Consider the following 19,314-nt stretch of genomic DNA (forward strand, 5'->3'; position numbering starts at 1 on the left):
GCCAGTGTTGCCAGATTTTCTGAAGAAATTTGGGAATCTTTGTGAAACATCCTGATTTTTAAATGCCACCTTGCTTTTTACTTTATAAGTCTCTGGGAGCCAAAGAAAATACACTTGCAAGCCAGAAGTTGCCATGAGTTGGCAGGCTGTAATCTTTGCACTAGATATTCTAAAGTCACTTTGAATGGTCATCGAAAAAGGTTAAAAGATTATTAAATTCACTGCATTTTTATTTTTTAATCTAAAATTCATTATTCACATAAAAGTAACTATTAGCCCTAAAAAACACCTCACTCTCTCATCCATAAATCTTCACTCACTCTACTTTTGGACCTCAGTGTTTTCGGTCTCACAGTGCCCTCTTCCTGGGCACCCTGTGGCTGGTGTCCCATGTACCTATTTAAGTCCTACGAGCTATTTAAAACTTGATTTAAATGCTAGCTTCTAGATAAAACCTCCATAATCCTCCTCAAAATCCTGTATACATAAGTTATTCTGAGAACTGTACCATCTAAAAGATCTGCATTGATTTCTGGCCATATCTCGGCAGCCTTTACCAGCAGCCCCCAAGAGATCTAACACCAATAACACTACAAATATTCACTCCTGGGAGTGAAAGGCCTGGGTCGACGGGTCAAGAGTGAAGCTCAATGGCACTCACCGCCAAACACATCTCCGTTCTGGTAGTTCTTCCCTTTCTGGGCTTCCTCTTCATTTTGAACAGTGGCAACATGCTTGGCGGAGGCACAGCCCATAGTCTCATTCGGTCAGCTTCAGCCGGGCTGAACTGCAAATCATCTCTACAGACACGGGGACATTTTTTCTTTCTTTAAACACAAAGAAAATCCACCTTCCTGCTGAGTCGGTCAGTATGTGCGCACCTGGAAGAACAGAAAGCTAGATCAGAATGAGCGAAAACAAAACCTCTGGGTCTAACGTTGTGCTGATCCGCAATGCACTAGGATTCCTACAAGAGCCTGCTGCCCTGGGAGTGGGGGGTAGCAGTTGGGGCGCGGGGGTGGGGGTAATTGTGTTGAAGAAGGAGATGCAGTATGGCCTCTTCTCACCTGATTTTCACTCAGAAAGCAAGGCCAGAGGGCAGGCCCCCTGCACAACACATGCTGGACTTTTTGAGGAGATAACCAAATTATGTGTTTGTTTATCCAGAATAAATATTTGAGCACTACTCCCTGCCACACATAAAATGTATGTATGTTCTGGAATCTCAAAAACCTTCAGAGTAAGGGATGTACAGCCATGAGATCTGGGAAGAATTCTGCATCTTCCCCCTCCTGCCTTGCAAGCCAGCTCTTCTCAGATGCTCCATTTTTTCCCAGGAGGAAGTGGCCTTCCTCCTCAGGCTAATTTATACATTTTTGGTGGGTTCTGTAAGGAATTCTATATTTTATTTTACTTGAGGTGACAGTGTTTTGGAAAATAAAGGAAGAAGATGGGGGCAAGGATTTAAACTTACTGTGTCCATTTTCAGCTTAGCTAACAGAATGCTTTAAGGATTCAGCAGATATAGGAAGATCAAGAGAAGAAAACAAAGCAATTGCCCACCTCCTATCAGACAGAGCCTCTGTGCTTCTATTGGACCACTAATAAAGACAGGAAGAGAACTTATGGATAAACTACAAAAGAGACAGTCCACTAGGTAACTTAAGTAAATATACCTTCCCTGCCCCACCCAAGGTCACTGCCCAGATTCTCAGGGTTTGCTATGTATTTATTTTTCACCAGCCTTTTCCAGCCTTTCCAGTCTTCATAGATGACTTATTCCAGTCTCATTGATGTTTCCTTTGAACATCTACTCATTCCTTCATCTCCATTCATCGCACTGTAGGACAGGCCCTTACCTCCCCACACCCAAGCAGAGCAGAAGAATTGTCAAGTCATGCACTTGACCTGCATTAGCACCTGTCTCTCCCTACCCACCTTTCCCCTTTATGAACAACTGGTGTTTCAGCCTCCAGAGCAGTGGTATGGAACCTGAAATGCAGCTCTAGGCTTTCTCTCCCAACAAGACTGCTGCCCCTAAGCCTCCTTCCTGGAGCTATAAGGACATCCATGGATACAGAAATCTTAAGCCATAACGTCTCACCAAAGGAAAAATTTCAAATTAACCTAACACTGAAAGGTTATTCCAAATTAATTTCATAAACAAGCTCAGATATAAAAGTAATGATCTTAAATGAAGACAAGCAAATGCAAATTGTAATACTGACTCTATGGCAATAATGCTAGTCATATCTTTGTATAGTTCTTCATAGCATTTCCTAGCACTGCTTCAGTCAAATCACTAACAGGAAGTATAGGATTGGTAAAGTTTTTCAAAAAGGAAGATTATTTTTCCCTAGAGAGTTAATGTTTGTAGTTTCTCTGCATAGTTTGGTAGCCTCTTATTAACACATTTTCATACTTTTAAGGCTATATGGAGCACATACACACAACACATTTAACAGTAGTATCATTAGAGCTGCAGTATTTTGAAATTTTTATTTTAAATAGCAGTTTGATTCGATGGCCTATTCTTACTGGTCTACATAGCTCAGGAGCCTGATGGGTAAGTACACACAGGAAAGACATTAAAAAAAAATCACAATACAGTGTAGTAAATTCCATGATAGAGGTTTCACAGGAATCTACGGCAACGCAGAATTTAAAAAAGATTAAATTATGACTGGGCAAAAGGCAGGAACTAAAAAAGGAAGTAGTATTTTGGAAAGACTTAAAAGTGGTAGAAATCTGTAAGGCTGAAAGGACGGTAGAGTGCGCCCGCACCTGTGCGTGAGTGCGTGTGCGCACACGAGAGTGCGCAGGCACCTGTACATGAGTGCGCGTGCGCCTGCGCGTGTGGGTGTGCGTGCGCATGAGAATGCGTACTCACCCTTGTCCGGCGAGACAAGGCGGGAGCATGGCGGACAGAGGACTGCACTGCTGATGCTTTGTGAAGGGCCCGGAAGAGGCCTTGCTGACTTTATCCTATTAAAGATAAGGCAGTCTCTCGGGTGCAAATTTGAGCACACTTTGAGAGGGTGCAGAAATCCACTCTGTCAACTTACCATAGGTTTTGAAGAAACATCACTGAAATAAGAGACCAGATGAACAGAAGATGGGATTCAGTTCCAAAGGTAGAAGGGGGAAATTCCTCCCCAACCAAGAAAGAGGCTGCTAAGGGTTGCCGTGGCTGCTGCAGTGCGTTCCCAGGCAGCACTTTCTCCTTGATTCCCATCTCCTGCATCACCAAGTAAGGGAACAGGTGTGGCCTCCCAGAACCAATTCCTTACTTTTCACAAAGGATGTGGGAAAACAAGCTCAAAGGTACACAGGAGAGCAAACTGAAGTGAGCGGGGAAACCTCCCATCACCTCCCTGTTGCCTGCCACCTCTTCAAAGCAAAGTAAATCCAGAAGGAAACTAGGAAACCCTAACAAAATTCCCCAAGGACAGTGGTGATCCAGAGGCAACTTTAATCATCCCCTCCGGGAGTCAGTCCCTCTTGCTTTTCTCTTCCTCTTCCAAATTCATGTTTGCAGCTTCATATGTTATTCAAGAAGTTAATGTAAGAATACAAGATGTGAATTATCCTTTGCTACTCATTGAAAAGCATCGTATTGTGTTTCTTCTGTGTTTTAAAGGCTGTGTTTATATCAAAAGTTTTACTTGAGTTTAAAAAGTGGAAATCACATGAAAATTAAAAAAAAAAAACCTGCAAAAGGCTACAAAAATAAAACACACGGGTGCCTGGTTAAGCGTCTGACTTCGGCTCATGTCATGATCTCACAGTTTGTGGGCTCGAGCCCCACATCGGGCTCTGTGCTAGCGGCTCAGAGCCTGAGGCCTGCTTCTGATTCTGTGTGTCCCCCTCTCTCTGCCCCTCCCTTGCTCAGGATCTGTCTTTCTCTGTGTCTCTCAAAAATAAATAAATGTTAAAACAAACAAACAAATAAATAAAACACGTTAAGAATAACTTTTAGAAGGAATTCTCTGTTATTCAGGCAAGGAGGATGGAATGGTATTAACATATGGAACATGTTAATAAGGAGGTTAGACATTATTTAATCCAATTCAAGTGATGACTCAGGAAGCTTCCATTTAACATTTTTTATTTTATTTTAAATGTTTATTTATTTAGAGAGAGAGAGAGTGGGCATGCAGCCAGGGGTGGGAGGCGGGGGGAGAAGGGCAGAGAGAGAAAGACGGAGAGAGAATCCCAAACAGGGCTCAGTGCTGGGCTCTATTCCATGACCATGACCTGAGCCAAAATCAAGAGTCAGATGCTTAACCGACTGAGCTACCCTGGCACTCCTTAATTATATTTTTTAAAAGGCACTGTTGCTCAGTAGGAGTTCTCTCCAAATTGTAAGGAGAGATTTCATTTTTGAAACATATGCACACTGTGTTTTACAGCAGTAACTTAATGAGTGGTGTTTACAAGTTTTACAACTTTGTCAAAAATATATTTTAATATTTTGCCAATTTTGAGGGCTATAATTATGAAGTCGCCTGAGAGGCAGAAGATCTTGGATTCATAAAGTTAACATGGATCAGTTGGGAAAGCTTTTTACTATGTCATCTGGATCCTTCCTGCACAGAAACAATTGTCCAATCATCCGTTCATTTAACCAACAGATCTTTACTGAAACTGCTAACTGTTTAGCGATGAACAAGATAGAGTGCTCCTCCCTCTCCCCATAGGAAGATGAACATTCAGAGAAAAGAGATCATTAGAAAGACCAGTTTCACACACAGTGCTGGTAGAGCCGCTGCAGGTTAAATACAGAAAGAGAGGTAAATTCACCCCACAGGCACCCGATTCAGCCTTGAGAGAGGGAATGGCAAGGGAGGTGAGGTTGACATCTGACCACAGCTGACGAATCACCATTAAGATACCCCCAAACTGCATCTCCTTTCATAGCCTGATATAATGTCAAGTTTTCATGTCTACTGAGAATTCTCTCCCTTTGACCTCAGTCCAACCTTCCCTCTGGTAATATCCTTCACAGAATCCATAGCATTATTTTATTTTTGCTCCCATTTTTCCATTGGCTTTGCTCAGCTTTTCTCTGCCAACCTCCACACCTTCTGTTCACTCCCCTTCCTGAAGCCACACCACTTATCGAGGTAAGTCTGATGGTGCAGATGAACCTGCAGAGACCACAAAGCTGGACAGAGCAGAATCTCGTTTTCACATATTGTTATGAACAGCATGCTTTTTCTCAAGTCAGGTCACACTGTGAGAATTAACCTGAAGTAGCTCTTTGATGTTTGATAGAATGTTCTAATAATACCAAGCCCCACTGAGGATAGTTTTAAAAACTAAATAATCTATATCATCAGGCACCTTTAAAAACATGGGATCCAATCAATTGACCATGGCTTTGTGCAAAAGTCTCCCCAAATGGTTGTATGGGTACATTATCCTGCACTATGAAATTAGAAGTTGTAATCCCAATTCACAGTGCTATGAGCTAACTGAATTTAGGACCATCTTTATAGGACATTTTTTTCTACTTTTGATAAAATACATTAGCAAATTTGAAAATCCATTAAAATTTTTTTGAAAAGGACTAAAGTAGGGCACCTGGGTGGCTCAGTGGTTTGAGAGTCCGACTTTGGCTCAAGTCATGACCTCATGGTTTGTGAATTCGAGCCCTGCATCATGCTTACTGCTGTCAGCGCAGATCCTTGGTCCCCTTTTCTCTCTGCCCCTCTCCTGCCATGCACCCATGCACGTGCGTGCTCTTTCTCTCTCTCAAAAAGAAACAAAACAAACAAACAAAAAGGACTAAATATTTGTAACCATGCATGTTTATCATTCCTCCCCTTACACTATGCTTCAAGCCTCTTTAGGTATCACTGTAAGCTGTAAGTATCACTACGGTAAGTGCTGTTTGAGAACAGTCCACATTATAACATGAGAAAGTTCTTTTCTATCCACAGCTAAGTCCATTACTTTTCTGTGAATACATATTACATACATATGTTACAACTGTCCTTTTATAAGAAAAGATTATGGATCATGATGGCTTTTTTTCAATTCCAGTGATTGCTCTTTATTTTTTTGTTTTCAGCTTTATTGAGGTAGAGTTGTTAAAATGGCAATACATTGGGACACCTGAGTGGCTCAGTCAGTTAAGTGCCCAACTCTTGATTTTGGCTGAGGTCATGATCTCATAGTTTGTGGGTTTGAGCCCTACATCGGGCTCCGTGCTGACAGTGCAGAGCCTGCTTAGGATTCTGTCTCCCCCTCTCTTTGCCCCTCCCCTGCTCGCTCTCTATCTCTCTCTCTCAAAATGAATAAACATTAAATTTTTTTTAATTTTAAAGAAAATTTAAAAAAACTGCAGTATTGCATGCTCAAGCTCCACAAAGATGATCTAATATTTGCACACATTGTAGAGGGTTCCCGCCATCAAGTTAAGTAACACATCTAGTATCTCATATTCACCTTTTTTCTTTTATTTCTTTCCTCTCTCTCTCTCTCTCTTTTTTTTGGGGGGGTAGGAACACTTAAGTTTTACTCTCTTGGCAACTTGCAATTATACAATACAGTATTATCAACTACAGTTACCATGTTATAACTTAGATTCTCAGACCTTAATCATCTTATAACTAAAGTTTGCATCCTTCTACCAACCTCTGGTATTTCTCTCATCCCTCAGTCCTTGGCGATCAACATAACATTGTTTCTGAGTTGACTTACTTCATTTTTAGATTGCATGTGTAAGTATTACCATGTGGTATTTGTCTCTCCCTTACTTCACTTAGCATAATGACCTCTAGTTCATCCACGTTGTTGTAAATGGCAGGGTTTCCTTCCTTTTTTAAGGCTGATATTCAAGTGTGGGTGTGCACTGCCTTGTATCACATTTTCTTGATCCATTCACCCACTGATGGGCACTTTCACCCTGACTATCGTGAATAATGCTGCAAGATCGTTATTTTGGGGGCACTTGCAGGAGGGTCAGTCAGTTAAGCATCCAACTCTCGATTTTGGCTCAGGTCATGAGCTCCTGGTTCATGAGTTTGAGGCCTGGATCAGGCTCTGTGCAGAGCCTGCTTGAGATTCTCTCTCCCTCTCTCTATGCCCCTCCCCTGCTCTCTCTCTCTCTCTCAAAATAAATAAATATTTTTTAAAAAAAGATAGCAATTTCTGTTCCCTTTGAGCATCGACCCAGAAGTAAGCTGCTGATGGCTTTTCTCAACTTTTTAACTGGAAGCAAAATTTCATCACAAAACCTACTCATAAAATTGGGAAGGAAAAAAACACACAAGTTTTGAGAAAAAACAAAGGGATATCTGACCTTTTTTTTTCAAAAGAGGAAAAACATGGAAACATATTTCTATTGACATAATATCATGGATGAATTCACTTGCCATCAATTAGACAGGGACTTTTTCATTTTGGATGAAAAAGCCAAAAATACTGTAGACCGATTCTTTGTCAAGACAGACACTTCTAAAAAATGAATTAAAAGTGATAAGCTCCATAAAGAAATCCTAGACCAGAAAGAACATGAATGCACCACATGCAGCCTGGAGGACTGGAGAGAAATAAAATTCTGATTGAAATGGGTATATAGAGAGCTATGAAGTCAGCAGTTAGGAAAAGGATACAGCCACATTATTAATAGACCAGGAGCAAAGTGCCCCCTTTTTTTTTCTCCTGATTAAAAAGGGAAATCAAGACAAGGCGACATCTAAAAACTACTTTCTTTTATTAAAGAAAGAGCCAACATCTAAGCTCCATAAAGAAAAAATATATATATAAATAACTAATCAGTCTGTTTGCCCATCTGCTTCGCTTTGCTGTAACGAGTGTTAATACAGCATCCCACTGTGGGGGGGCGGGGGGAGGGGGCGGAGAAGAAAGACAGCCTAAAAGTGATTTCTAAACTTGAAGCTATGGTATCCTTGGGCTTCTGTTAACACCATTTCACATTTCATTGTGAATGTTAAAAATAATACATAAAGAGATGTCACATTTGACATGAGGATAATCTGGGAAAGTCAAATCTTCTTGGTACCAGCAATCGCTGGCATCCCAGAAAATATTCATTCCTTGCCTCACACTCGTTTGGTGGCATGACAATCAACAATATGCCATTAACTTCAAAGAAACAGGAATTTGGGCATCTGCTTTTTTTATGGGAAAACTGTCACTTTCACAAATAAGAATTGCATGGAGGGCTCTCTCAGAAATGTAACAATAATGAGTCCTGTGCAAGATGATACACTTTTGCAGGATTTTGGCAGTGAGGGGTGAGGAGGAGGAGGCAGGAGCACCAAGGGGAGTGAGAATTCCAGCTCTGGTCTCAGTCACCACACACAGGCCTGCCCAAGGCTGGACTCCGTCCCTCTGAGCCTCTCTCCGTGATTCTATGATCTACTGTTCTGAACGTATGTCCAAGGGAACACCAAGGATAAGATTACCACTTACAAAAAGCCCATTCTCTTCTTTACCTAGATTCAACTCATTTACAAAGTTTGTTTTCTACACTTACCCAGTTAGGCTATCCTAGCAAGTCCCAAAGCTCCCAAATTTTGAGAAGCCCTATGAAGTCTATGGATTATTACCAATGCTGTTTTGGCCCAAGGGTGTTGATTTCAATTGTGTATAAAGTGGAAAATAAAGAACAGGGCTTAGCTCTCTTTCCTCTTCTCTATCCTGCCTTTAATAAATAAAAATAAATTTTCAAAATGTTTCTTTCAGGGAGCAGGTTAGAAAAACTTGTAGAGTAATTTTTCTTTAGCTAAGGATTTAAGAGTTTGATGCCTTTATCCTACACCTTAAAACTCCACACTTGTGTGACCTGTACCTGTCCACACAGTTCATGATGGCTGACATGATTTCTGGGAAGGCAAGACAGGAAAACAGCAGATCCTGGTTCAAGTCACCCACCCAAACCAGGGTGAACCTATGCAGAATTATGCTGTTTCTAGATTTCCTCCTGATCAAGGCCAATGGCAGATACCCCAGACTTGGAGTTCTCTTTCTTTCATTTCCAAGACTCCGAATACCCAGGGTATGTGCAGGAAGTCATCAACCTGTGTCAGTGGGGAACCTTCTGTACTGTGCCACCGTGAGTGGGATCGTGACAGCTGTGTTGCTGGTTCACCATGTCACTTAATGCCAAATCTGTATGATTTCCTTATAAGTATCCTAATAACAATAGCAGATACCTCTTTTTTTTTTTTTTTGGATTGTTTTGGAAATCTAGGTAGATCACGAAATGCTTGGAAAAGCATTTTAAAATGCAAGGTAATATTCTTCTATGCATACTTTGCTATGCCAGGTGCAGGATATTATCTTTCAGGAGCAGTGGGTGGAATCGGTTTACCCAGAGGGTTCCTATAGGTGGCCCCAGAGAAATGACAGAAAACAGATGGTAATGGAAAGATGAAAAAGCAAGAAAAAACTAGAAAGTGAAAGTAGAATAAGTCTGAATTGCTAAAGAAGCACAATTTGATTTTATTCTAAGTCACTAAGTCATGATCCTTCCTGAATGGTCAATGAAGAACCTCCAGGTGATTTGTATGTCAAAATATAATGTGAAGAACAAATATGATTCCTGCTCTTGAAGGGACAGCATTCAAAGAGGGCTAACTCATCATAAACATAATACAAAAGTAAAATGAAATTCCAGTAACTAATGTACACTGCAGGAAAAGGAAGGATCAGACACGTCCTTTAAAGTCATAAGATGTTTCACTCTAACTAAATTAGAGCTTGTCTCAGCTTTACTTATGCAACAAGAGACGTAGGAACATCAGTATAACGTGCTACTCTTAGCAGACTCTTGGTAAGCATTTACCGATGAGGACAGTGGAACAGATGTCATGCCAGTTTTGAGCTGTTGATCCTTTTTAACACCATACACTACAAGAGAACTGCAGCTGGATTAATCCCCCAGAAATCTGAATGCCACTCTCATGGTGCTGAGGGAACAAGAGTTGAATGCCACTGATCCTTGTCCAATGTGTGCAACGGAAAAGCACATAAGATGCTTTCATCACTGATACAAAGCCTCAGCTTTCATAAGACTAGCATGTTGTTCATTTTTTATTCAATTCAATTTCTAAATTTAGTGCTGACACAGCATATCTCAACTTTAAACTGATTACTAGGGTAGATAAAACAAAATAGGACCAATTGACACAAAAGATATAAATTATCTAAACTAGTCATTAGAAGCAAATACATGAATTGTTTACAAACAAAAAAAAAACCCCTGCTTATATTATCTTTTAATACTAATGTTTGAGTAAGAATATATTTAATATCTTCAGAATTATAAATACTTTTAACAAAGTAATGTAGTAACACTGTGAAGAGCGCTAAATACTAGAAGTTGAAAAATAGTGTTTGTCTCAAAATCTAAACATACATCCCTTTTCCCTCTTAAAATAGCCTCTTAACTCCTTTCCCCCGCCCCCCTCTGCTAAAATAAATGAAATTATCCCTGAGAAACAGGTGCAAACTCTGGCCAAAGATCTCAAACTCCTTGCACTTGGTCTCTAGCCGGAGTATACCAGGTCTGAGAAGTCAGCAATGATCCAGTGATTAAGGAAATTCACCACTCTCCAACTGGGCAGAGAGCTGCTGACTGAAATAAGCATCCCCAAGGGAAAGCTGCGGCTATCTGAAATGCTGCCGTCTAGAACATTCCAGTTCCATCCAGAACAGCTCAAGATTTGAAAGTTTCCTGAAAACTTAGAAGAAACAAACAGATAAAACCTCTTTATTTGTGAAGGACTTAGTCTCCGTCTGTCTCTCTCTTACTCATGCACGCACACACACACACACACACACACGCACACACCTGCCACAAAAGTAGAGATGCAAAGATTATACCCAGTATTTTGTGATTTTGTAAGGGAAAGGAATTGTGTGGCTTTGGGCAGTTATTTACTTCACAATAGCGTGGGTGCTCATTTATAAGGTGGGGTAAGAGTCCCTGAACTTTGAGAGAAGTAGATGAGATAATATACATAAAGTGCTTAGGACAGCACCTGATAATTAGTAAGCAACCAATAAGTGATTGTTATTGTCATTATCATTACTATCATTATTCCTTAATATTGAAATGGCAATGAAGCTTGAGAAGAAAGCAGCAGAGGCACAAGAGACTAGAAAGGAGACATGGGAAAGATAAGAGGTTAACTGTGATAACCTGATAGTTCTTAGGAACTGCACCAAAGTGCACCACAGATAGTTCTTAGGAACTGCGGGCAAACACAAGAAAGAGAATCAAGAGGTAACAGTTCTGTATCAGGAGAAGCTCGTGGTCCCTGTGCAGCACCTGCAGAGGGAGCCCTAAGCAGTGCCTGTGTCTTTGCAGTGGTGGAAGTGGGGAAGTCAGCTTCTTTGGGTCAATCCCAGGACTCTGCAGGCCAAGGCTGCTGTGTGTAGACAAACTGAAGGCCAGCTAGCTCTCCCAAGCTTTGCCACACCCTTGATGAGTATGCAGCTCTCATCTTGCTGCTGTTACGTGTTTATGGGTCTGTCTCCTTAACCAGGCAGATTTATGAGGTCATGACCATGTCCTATTTATTCCTCTTTATACTCCTTCTGATGCAGACACATACACAGTAGGTCTGCAATGAATTCTCTTAGAAATCCTTTTCCACAAAGAGAGGTTCAAGGCTTTTATGGAAGAGAGTTCTCCTAAGCCCCAGGCCTTGGGTCATCTGCATGGGCAGTGACTTCTTTAGTACATCACAAGAACAATAGTTAAAGATGTTCATCTGAGCCATCAGAGACAATTAAAAAGTATGTCCAGGATATAATTCCTAAAAAAGACAGGAAGGGAGTAATATCAATATTATACTAGTATGATGGAATTTTGAAAGCTTTTGGCACTTATATGGTTGGCCCTAATCTGCCTGGGAGAACTACGCTATTTATTTATTTCAACATTTTTGGGGACCTTGTTTAGTTCTCAACATTCCAAGAGGGACCAGAGATTCCAAAATGGATAAGTCAGCCAGTCCTTGACGTGCATTTTCTTACTTTCAGTTAAATCTATAAATGTTTAACAGTGTCTCTAAAATTCATCCACTAGAAAAAAATCAAGGTGTTTTTGTTTTTGTTGAGATTTAAATCTTTGATTAAATTTCCATGACAAAGAACTATTTAAAAATGGTGTCCTTACAAGGCCAAAAAAATTGAAATTCTGAATCTCATTTTCAAGTGGCATAAATCAATGCCCCCTTACCTACTGAGTTTTTTCAAAAAAAAAAAATGGTACATCAGTTCTCATACTGCTCTCAACCAATACACAAGACTTCTGGGAACTTCGATTTTGTATAGTTCAGCCAAAAACACATTCTGTGCAATTATCTTCTTAAAGAAAGAAAACAAAAAGTAAGAAGCTGAAAGAAAAGACCCAACTGGCAAAGCAAAGTCAGTTGAGTAATGGCCACTTCTTCTAATATATCAGGACAGGCTCCCTCCTGCCCCTCATGAGTTCGCACAGGACTCTACAATGGTCCTCCCATAGTAGCAACTATCATTTCTGTGACATGTAGTAGGGTTTGAGTAGTGAAATGTAAAAGGGAGAGCAGGAAGCTCTTCTCTAGTTTTGATGCCCACTTTCAGTCACTGAAAAGCTATTATAGAACAGATAGGGTTATAGGCTATGAGCTACTATGATCTCGTAAATGTTACCAAAACTTGAAGTCTACTCTATAATAATTATTTTAAATCATCCCAGTGTTCCCCATTTGAAGTAGCATCATTAGTGAGCATAGTGTTCTTTCCTACTTGTCCAGCAAAATGTACTTAGAGCAGGAGACCAGAGTGACATATTCAAAAGGACTGGAAAGGGAGGGCAGGAGCAACAGCAAAGGGGCGCACCAACAGGAGACTGCAGGTGAGCATCAAGACATGTCAGCCAGTCCTCCTTGGCATTCCCATTCTCCAACAGATCCACATTCAGCTCCAGTCTCACAAATGAAAGTTTCAAGTCTTTATCTGAATAGAGAAATAAATATATGGCTTCATGATAAACCATTTTACAGGAGATAAGAAGAGCAGAAGCAGGTTGCATTTAGATATGACCACATCATATTCTAACAAGACCTCTGTCCAGCTGTCATCTATGTGGGACCTCCAGTGGGTGGATAGGCTGAGGTAGTTGTGGCCCTGGATATGACAAAGGCACATCTGGCAAGCTGCTTAGTATTCCAGATTCTGGAAGGATTGCCACCCTATTATTACCTCAATTATATCACTGCCATGACCACTACAGAAATGGTACTACAAAAATAAAAGATACACATTTTCTTTTTAATTTTTTTAAATTTTTATTTTTTGGGGGGAGAAAGAAAGAGAGAGAGAGCAGGGGAGGGGCAGAGAGAGAGGGACACACAGAATCTGAAGCAGGCTCCAGGCTTTGAGCTGTTGGCACAGAGTCCGATGCGGGGCTCAAACTCACAAGCTGTGGAATCATGATCTGAGTTGAAGTCAGATGTTTAACCAATTGAGCCACCCAGGTGCCCCAAAGACATACATTTTCTAATTCTAAAATCTCCCTGAAAACTTTGAAGAACTTTTAGAATCCAAATTAAAATTTGTATTTGTAGGTCATTTTTTCGGCCTCAGCCTTGCCTCTCCCTTATTCATCAGGCTTCTAGGCCATATTTTTTGTTTGGGTCTAGCTTTTTTGAGTAAGAACTCAAAAGGCAATGTCCAGTAGACATCAGGATTGTCCTATTAGCAGTTTTAAAAGCATCAGAACACGATTAAAAATTCTAGTAAAAAATTAGACTTCTCATAAATTAGTAATTATCCCATTAATTTTATACAATAAAGGCAAATTAATCTTTTTTAATGTTTATTTTTTGTGAGAGAGACAGAAAGAGTGTGGGTGGGGGAGGAGCAGAGAGAAAGGGGGACACAGAATCTGAAGCAGACTCCAGGCTCTGAGCTGTCAGCACAGAGCCCGACATGGGGCTCAACCTCACAAAGTATGAGATCATGACCTGAGTTCAACCAACTGAGCCACCCAGGCACCTCCAAATTAATCTTTTTTAATGCACTGATTTTGTCAGGTCCCTCCTCTGTTTCAAAATCCTCTCCAACTCACTAATGCCTTGCGGGTAAAGCCCAAGATACCTAGACTTTCAAGCTAGACACGCCCTCAGGGACCACTGAGGTCATGGTTCCTAAATTTATAAATGAGAAAACTGAAGGAAGAGGGTCCCCCCAATGGGACCCATACCTCTTGACCCAGGGTTGTCTCTTTCTACTGCTCCAAGGTTACTAGCACCCTCTTCATCACATCAGGTGGGTCTCAAAGAACCACCTTCCCTCAATATTCTGCTCACATGCCCACCCCTCTATGTCTGCTTCAGTCTTAACTTTTCTGGGAAGAAGTTTCTACAACATTCCAGCTTCCTTCAATTTTCTCTTTCCTAAATTTTCCTACTAAAGTCAATGATTTGATATGTCTTAGACATCTTTCTCTAAAAAGACACTAAGTGCTTTGGGGGCAGAAAGCATCTCCTGTATTCGTCTCCCCCACTAGTGGAGGGGAGTGCGAGGCTAGGCAAACAAACAGTAAGAATTCAATAAATCCTCTTCAAAATGGCAAGCAGCAGGCTATCTTTGCATCTTCTACCCACCCTGGCTAGAAAGCTCTCCTTCCTCACCTTTACCTGATTAACTTCTGGTCTGCATGAGCTGTCCCTTCCCAAAGGTCCCAGGGTACCTGGTAATTGGCCTTCATAGCACCCATCACAGCGCAGGATATTCTTAATTCCTAATTGCCTATTGCTTCTACAGGTCTAGAGTGCATACTCCTTGAGAGACACAGACGATGTATGTCTCTTGCTCCCTAGTATATTCCCAAATTCCCAACTTCTCACAATGCTTAGTTCAAAATATGTACCAACAAATAAATATAAGATGAATGTCTCTGCACAAAAATAAAAATTCCTTCTCATGGAAATCCTTCCCTCCCCATCTCCAAACTCATCTAGCTTTCTATGCGTTCCTTGCTCTAGCCAGTCTTGTCTCCCCATGGACCTATTTTCCTGGTCAAACCCTAACTTCCTCTGGTCATGATCTCACCTCAGATAGAATGCTCGCCCCATTGGGGTCCCTGTGTGGTTCATTCAGTTAAGCACCTGACTCTTGGTTTCAGCACAGGTCATGATCTCACAGTTTGAGTTCCAGCCCCTATGTTGGGCTCTGCACCAATAGCGTGGAGCCTGCTTGGGATTCTCTCTCTCTCCCTCTTTCTCTCTCTTGCCCCTCCCCTGCTCACACACTCTCTCTCAAATAAATAAAAAAACTTAAAAAAAAAGGAAGCCCTCCAAACTGAACAGCACGCATGCACAAGACCATTCATTGCCTACCCATGTTGGCACCTGTCACATTAATCTTGCCATCTCAGTCTAACTTGACCTATGGGAGGCCTCTCCCTCTGAAATCACTCAGGAAAGCATCATCTACACAACACTGGGACATCTCCTGTAGCGCTGTTTTACATTGTTAATCTTCATACATCATTGTCTTGGCATCCTAATTCATTTTTAACTTTTTTGAGTAAAGCCATGCTTTCCATGTCTTTAATCCTATGCAATTCTTGGCACAAAGTAGGAGATTAACAAATATTTGTTACTTGACATGTTGGCTAGAAAACAAAAGTGTACAAGATGAGAGAACCATAGAAATTATTTTAAAAATAATAACTTTTGCCGAAAGTGCAGTTGTACATTTCTGATTATTAGAGGCTATTTTAAAAGGTCAAATGTTGATAGAATAATTATACCATAATTTGGTAAAATTACTCTCTGGATAAAGGTTATTTTTAAATAGAAACTTTTGTCCATATGATAAAAATTACAAGTATAGGAGAAAATTCAGTAAAATAAGGAATCAAAAGGGAAAGAAAAAAAATGTATAAGCAAGATTGTATCCCCCACATCCACCCCTAGATGAGGAGCATTGGCTATGGCATCCACAACTGCATCCGCTGACTTTTATTACAGAGTCTAGGTCATGACTGAGTTCACATAATGGCTCTATGGAGGCTGGCCCAACAACTCTGTGAACATGAGCTAAATAATTCTCCCAATGTTGCAGGGGGGAAGAAAGAGGAGGAATCAATCTCTTTCCTAGTTTGCCATAAACATTTCCTTATAATTACTGTTTGATGTACTGTGTCTAACGATTTAGTTTCATTTATTTTATATCTCACCATACTCTCCCCCCAAATATATGCAGCAGCTGCTTTCAACCATAAATAACAATTTTAGAACACAAATGCTACACGCAGGGTTCAATAATTCAGGGTTCAGTAACCTAGCAACAGAATGTCAAGACCCCCTAATCTATACCCTCAACTGCCCAATATCCACATACCCAGAGACACGGGCCTGTAAACTGCTGTTCAAATCAGGTTTGGCTAATCACAAATCGATACTGGCTGGCATGGGAATATCACAAAGCACATCTTGCTGGGCTCCAAAAGCCCAAGTGTCAGGGAATATAAATAGCAAATATATACATTACTAGAGACTACTGGCTGCAAGGTTGCCAATTAGGATTTGGCCCTGGGAAAACCCAAATTAGCCAGTGTCTGGAATCCTCTAACAACCAACATCTCACTTATGTTTTATATACCAAAGGCTGAACACACGTTCTTATTGGAAATGAACAAATGTACCCATTACCAGGAACATTCTGTCAGAGGAAAACGACAAGAAGTTCTGCTCTAATGAATTAATGAGAGTTGAATCCTCATCTCCAAGATGTATTACAGGAAATAAAATGAAGAGTTATGTCTCCTCCCTCTTACTCAGTTTGGTTTTGTCATCATCTCATACATCTCCCCTAATGGACCTGGGTTTCTAGGAGTATTTGTAGCAAAGGGTCCTTCATTTCTTAAAAAATATACGTATTTTACTGGTTTCTCTTCCCTATCCAGTATTGAAGGTCAAGATATAGGAAAGCAGAATAACAATGTATTTTTTAAATCAACCATTCTAGCCGGGGCAAAAATAAATGAAATGTGGGAGGCTGTTTATTTGTATGTCAAAGAGAAAGTGAAATTCTCTATAGGGTGACACAATCATTTGTTTCCCCCAATGAAGCAAACAAATCAAACAGGAATAAAACAGGAGCCACCCTTCATCATTCATGGTATAATGAGTTCTTGCTAGATTAACCATTCTCCTTCCTTGTTATACTCACTCCAAAAAAACAGATGTACAATGACATCAGCAAAACAGCCAAAGATCATCAATCTACAAGACAGGAAATGCAGCAGCCAGACTTGCATTCTTTTCAAATATTAGCTGACTCCTGCCTGATGGCTCCAGCTCACCACTAGGACACATCTTTGGGTAGTATCAAGGATCAGGAGGATTTATCAGTAGCAGCACCCTAGGACAGAGACCCAAACAGGCCATGGGTCTCCAGATCAGGTGCTGGCCTATGCAGTATGCTTAAGATCAAAAATCTTAGACTCACTGATCCAATGAGATTCTCTCCCCTCTAACTCAACCACCCATTATTAGAAACTGGTTAATGACAACATTCTGTCAAGAAGACTGAAGACTAAAGAGAGAGTGTATAGGGCACTCTGGAGTCTTGCCCACTGGCATTACGATAGTCCATTAGATGGACAAGGCCACCACACCACATACCAAGAACAAGCCCTTGGTTCAAGCCCTGGTTGGCTGAGCACTCTGAAGTCCTAAGCAAAAGACATGGCCAATAGAATGGATGATGTGGGTGATCCTGGGTCACAGGAGTGGGGCAAGGTGGTGAAACTGAAAATTGCTACCTCTTCCAGTGATGTTGAGAAGATGGCAAGCATGTAAATATCAGCATTTTCTGTGAATAAATGGAGACAAGCAAGAGAAGATAAATGGAGACACAATGGAGAAAACGAAAAATACCAATCCTCAATGTCAATGATGGAGGGTTATGGAATTCAGGACACCTGCTGGCATCCCAGATGCAAAACAACTGATTTTATACACCACTTTACCACTTATAGAGCCTTTCACACAAATTGGCCCTGTTGATCTTCCAGGGTCTTCACTAGTGTCTTTGAAGACACCACTAATAAAACTCTAGATACTTGTAAAGCTATTCCAGATCTAGGGTGCTCCTCATGTGTGGAAGAAAGGATGTGCTACCTTTAGAAAAAGGGGTAGTCAACCATTTTTATTTCCTTTGCTTGAGAGTAACAGAGTTTTTGTGAGCAAAAAAAAAAAATCAATAAGAGTATGAGAGCATATTCGATGGTATTTATAACATCTCTGACCTTAGTACTTCTTGCTGGCACATCCACAGCTCAATTTCTATTGAATGTCTACTGAAGCTGCATTTTATTTGGGATGTAAACATCCGTAAAGGGATCTTGCTTCTCCTGACAATGGTAGCAGTTGCTTGAATGAGCAGAGTGATGGCTGGATTTGGGGACTCACTAAGTGACTTCCTTTGACCACTTGCTAATCCCTCCACTTCTGATATACCTCTATCACTAGCTACCAACATGATTTTGAATTCAATGTGTGGCAAGGATGTCTAAATAGAAAGAATGATGGTTTCCAGTCTACCATGGAGGAAATGTGTCTTTCTCTCAGGACACCTGCTTGTACTGTGTTCTTTGTTGTGGGAGAGGACTGTGTGTGGAGCCCAAGCGTGGAAAAGTCCGGAAGAACAAAAAGAGCTGAGGAGAAATGGGGTGTGAGGAAAATACATGTTGGGCAGCTGCAGGGGGGTGAGGAAACTGGAAGCAGCCCGAGGAAAAGAAAAAGAAAAAATGGAAGAGCATTCCATGTAAAAATGTAAAAGCATTTATGAAGATTTTCCACGCCAGGTCAACAGAACCTCTACACTCTGCTCAAAAGCATCAAGTTTCTAGGAAGGCTTTGGGGGTTCCTGTTCCCCAGTTTGCTTTCAGCTCTTCACTGCATCCTCACGGCCTCCTATGTTTGTCTCCTGAACTAGACCATGAGTGACAAATGCAGGGACTCTTACTCACTTAAACAATAAATCTATCCCCCACTCCCAGCACTGACTGATGCTTAAAAATCTTAAAAATGGAGGAGGTGCTAATAAAGGATACCAGTCATAATGATCCTAGGGCAGCTTTGGGGTCTTAAAGCAACATACAGTGCAACAAACAGTCATAAAGTCTTTTTATAAGAAACGAGAGGCATTCAATCACTGGGAAATAAACAAGGAAAGCTGCAAGCAGTTCCTTTTCAATATTCCACACAGCCAACCAAGGTACTTTTTATAACAGGCATCAATTAATTCCTTCAGGACACAGATTTAATAGGT

At 40.8% G+C, this 19,314-nt stretch overlaps 1 protein-coding gene across 2 annotated transcripts in view; it reads right to left on the reverse strand.

Moving 5' to 3' along the window:
• The window catches only part of C3H1orf21 (chromosome 3 C1orf21 homolog), a 213,876-nt gene that overhangs the window by 147,502 nt on the left and 47,060 nt on the right, over positions 1–19,314 (reverse strand). For both annotated transcript variants that reach the window (XM_029935207.1, XM_029935206.1), the window contains exon 2: positions 662–881. In XM_029935207.1, the coding sequence (XP_029791067.1) occupies positions 662–755 (94 nt within the window). In that variant the 5' untranslated portion in view covers positions 756–881. The remainder of the gene's footprint in view (positions 1–661; positions 882–19,314) is intronic.

This window comes from Suricata suricatta, chromosome 3, assembly GCF_006229205.1.
Source record: "Suricata suricatta isolate VVHF042 chromosome 3, meerkat_22Aug2017_6uvM2_HiC, whole genome shotgun sequence".
Lineage (NCBI taxonomy): Eukaryota > Metazoa > Chordata > Mammalia > Carnivora > Herpestidae > Suricata > Suricata suricatta.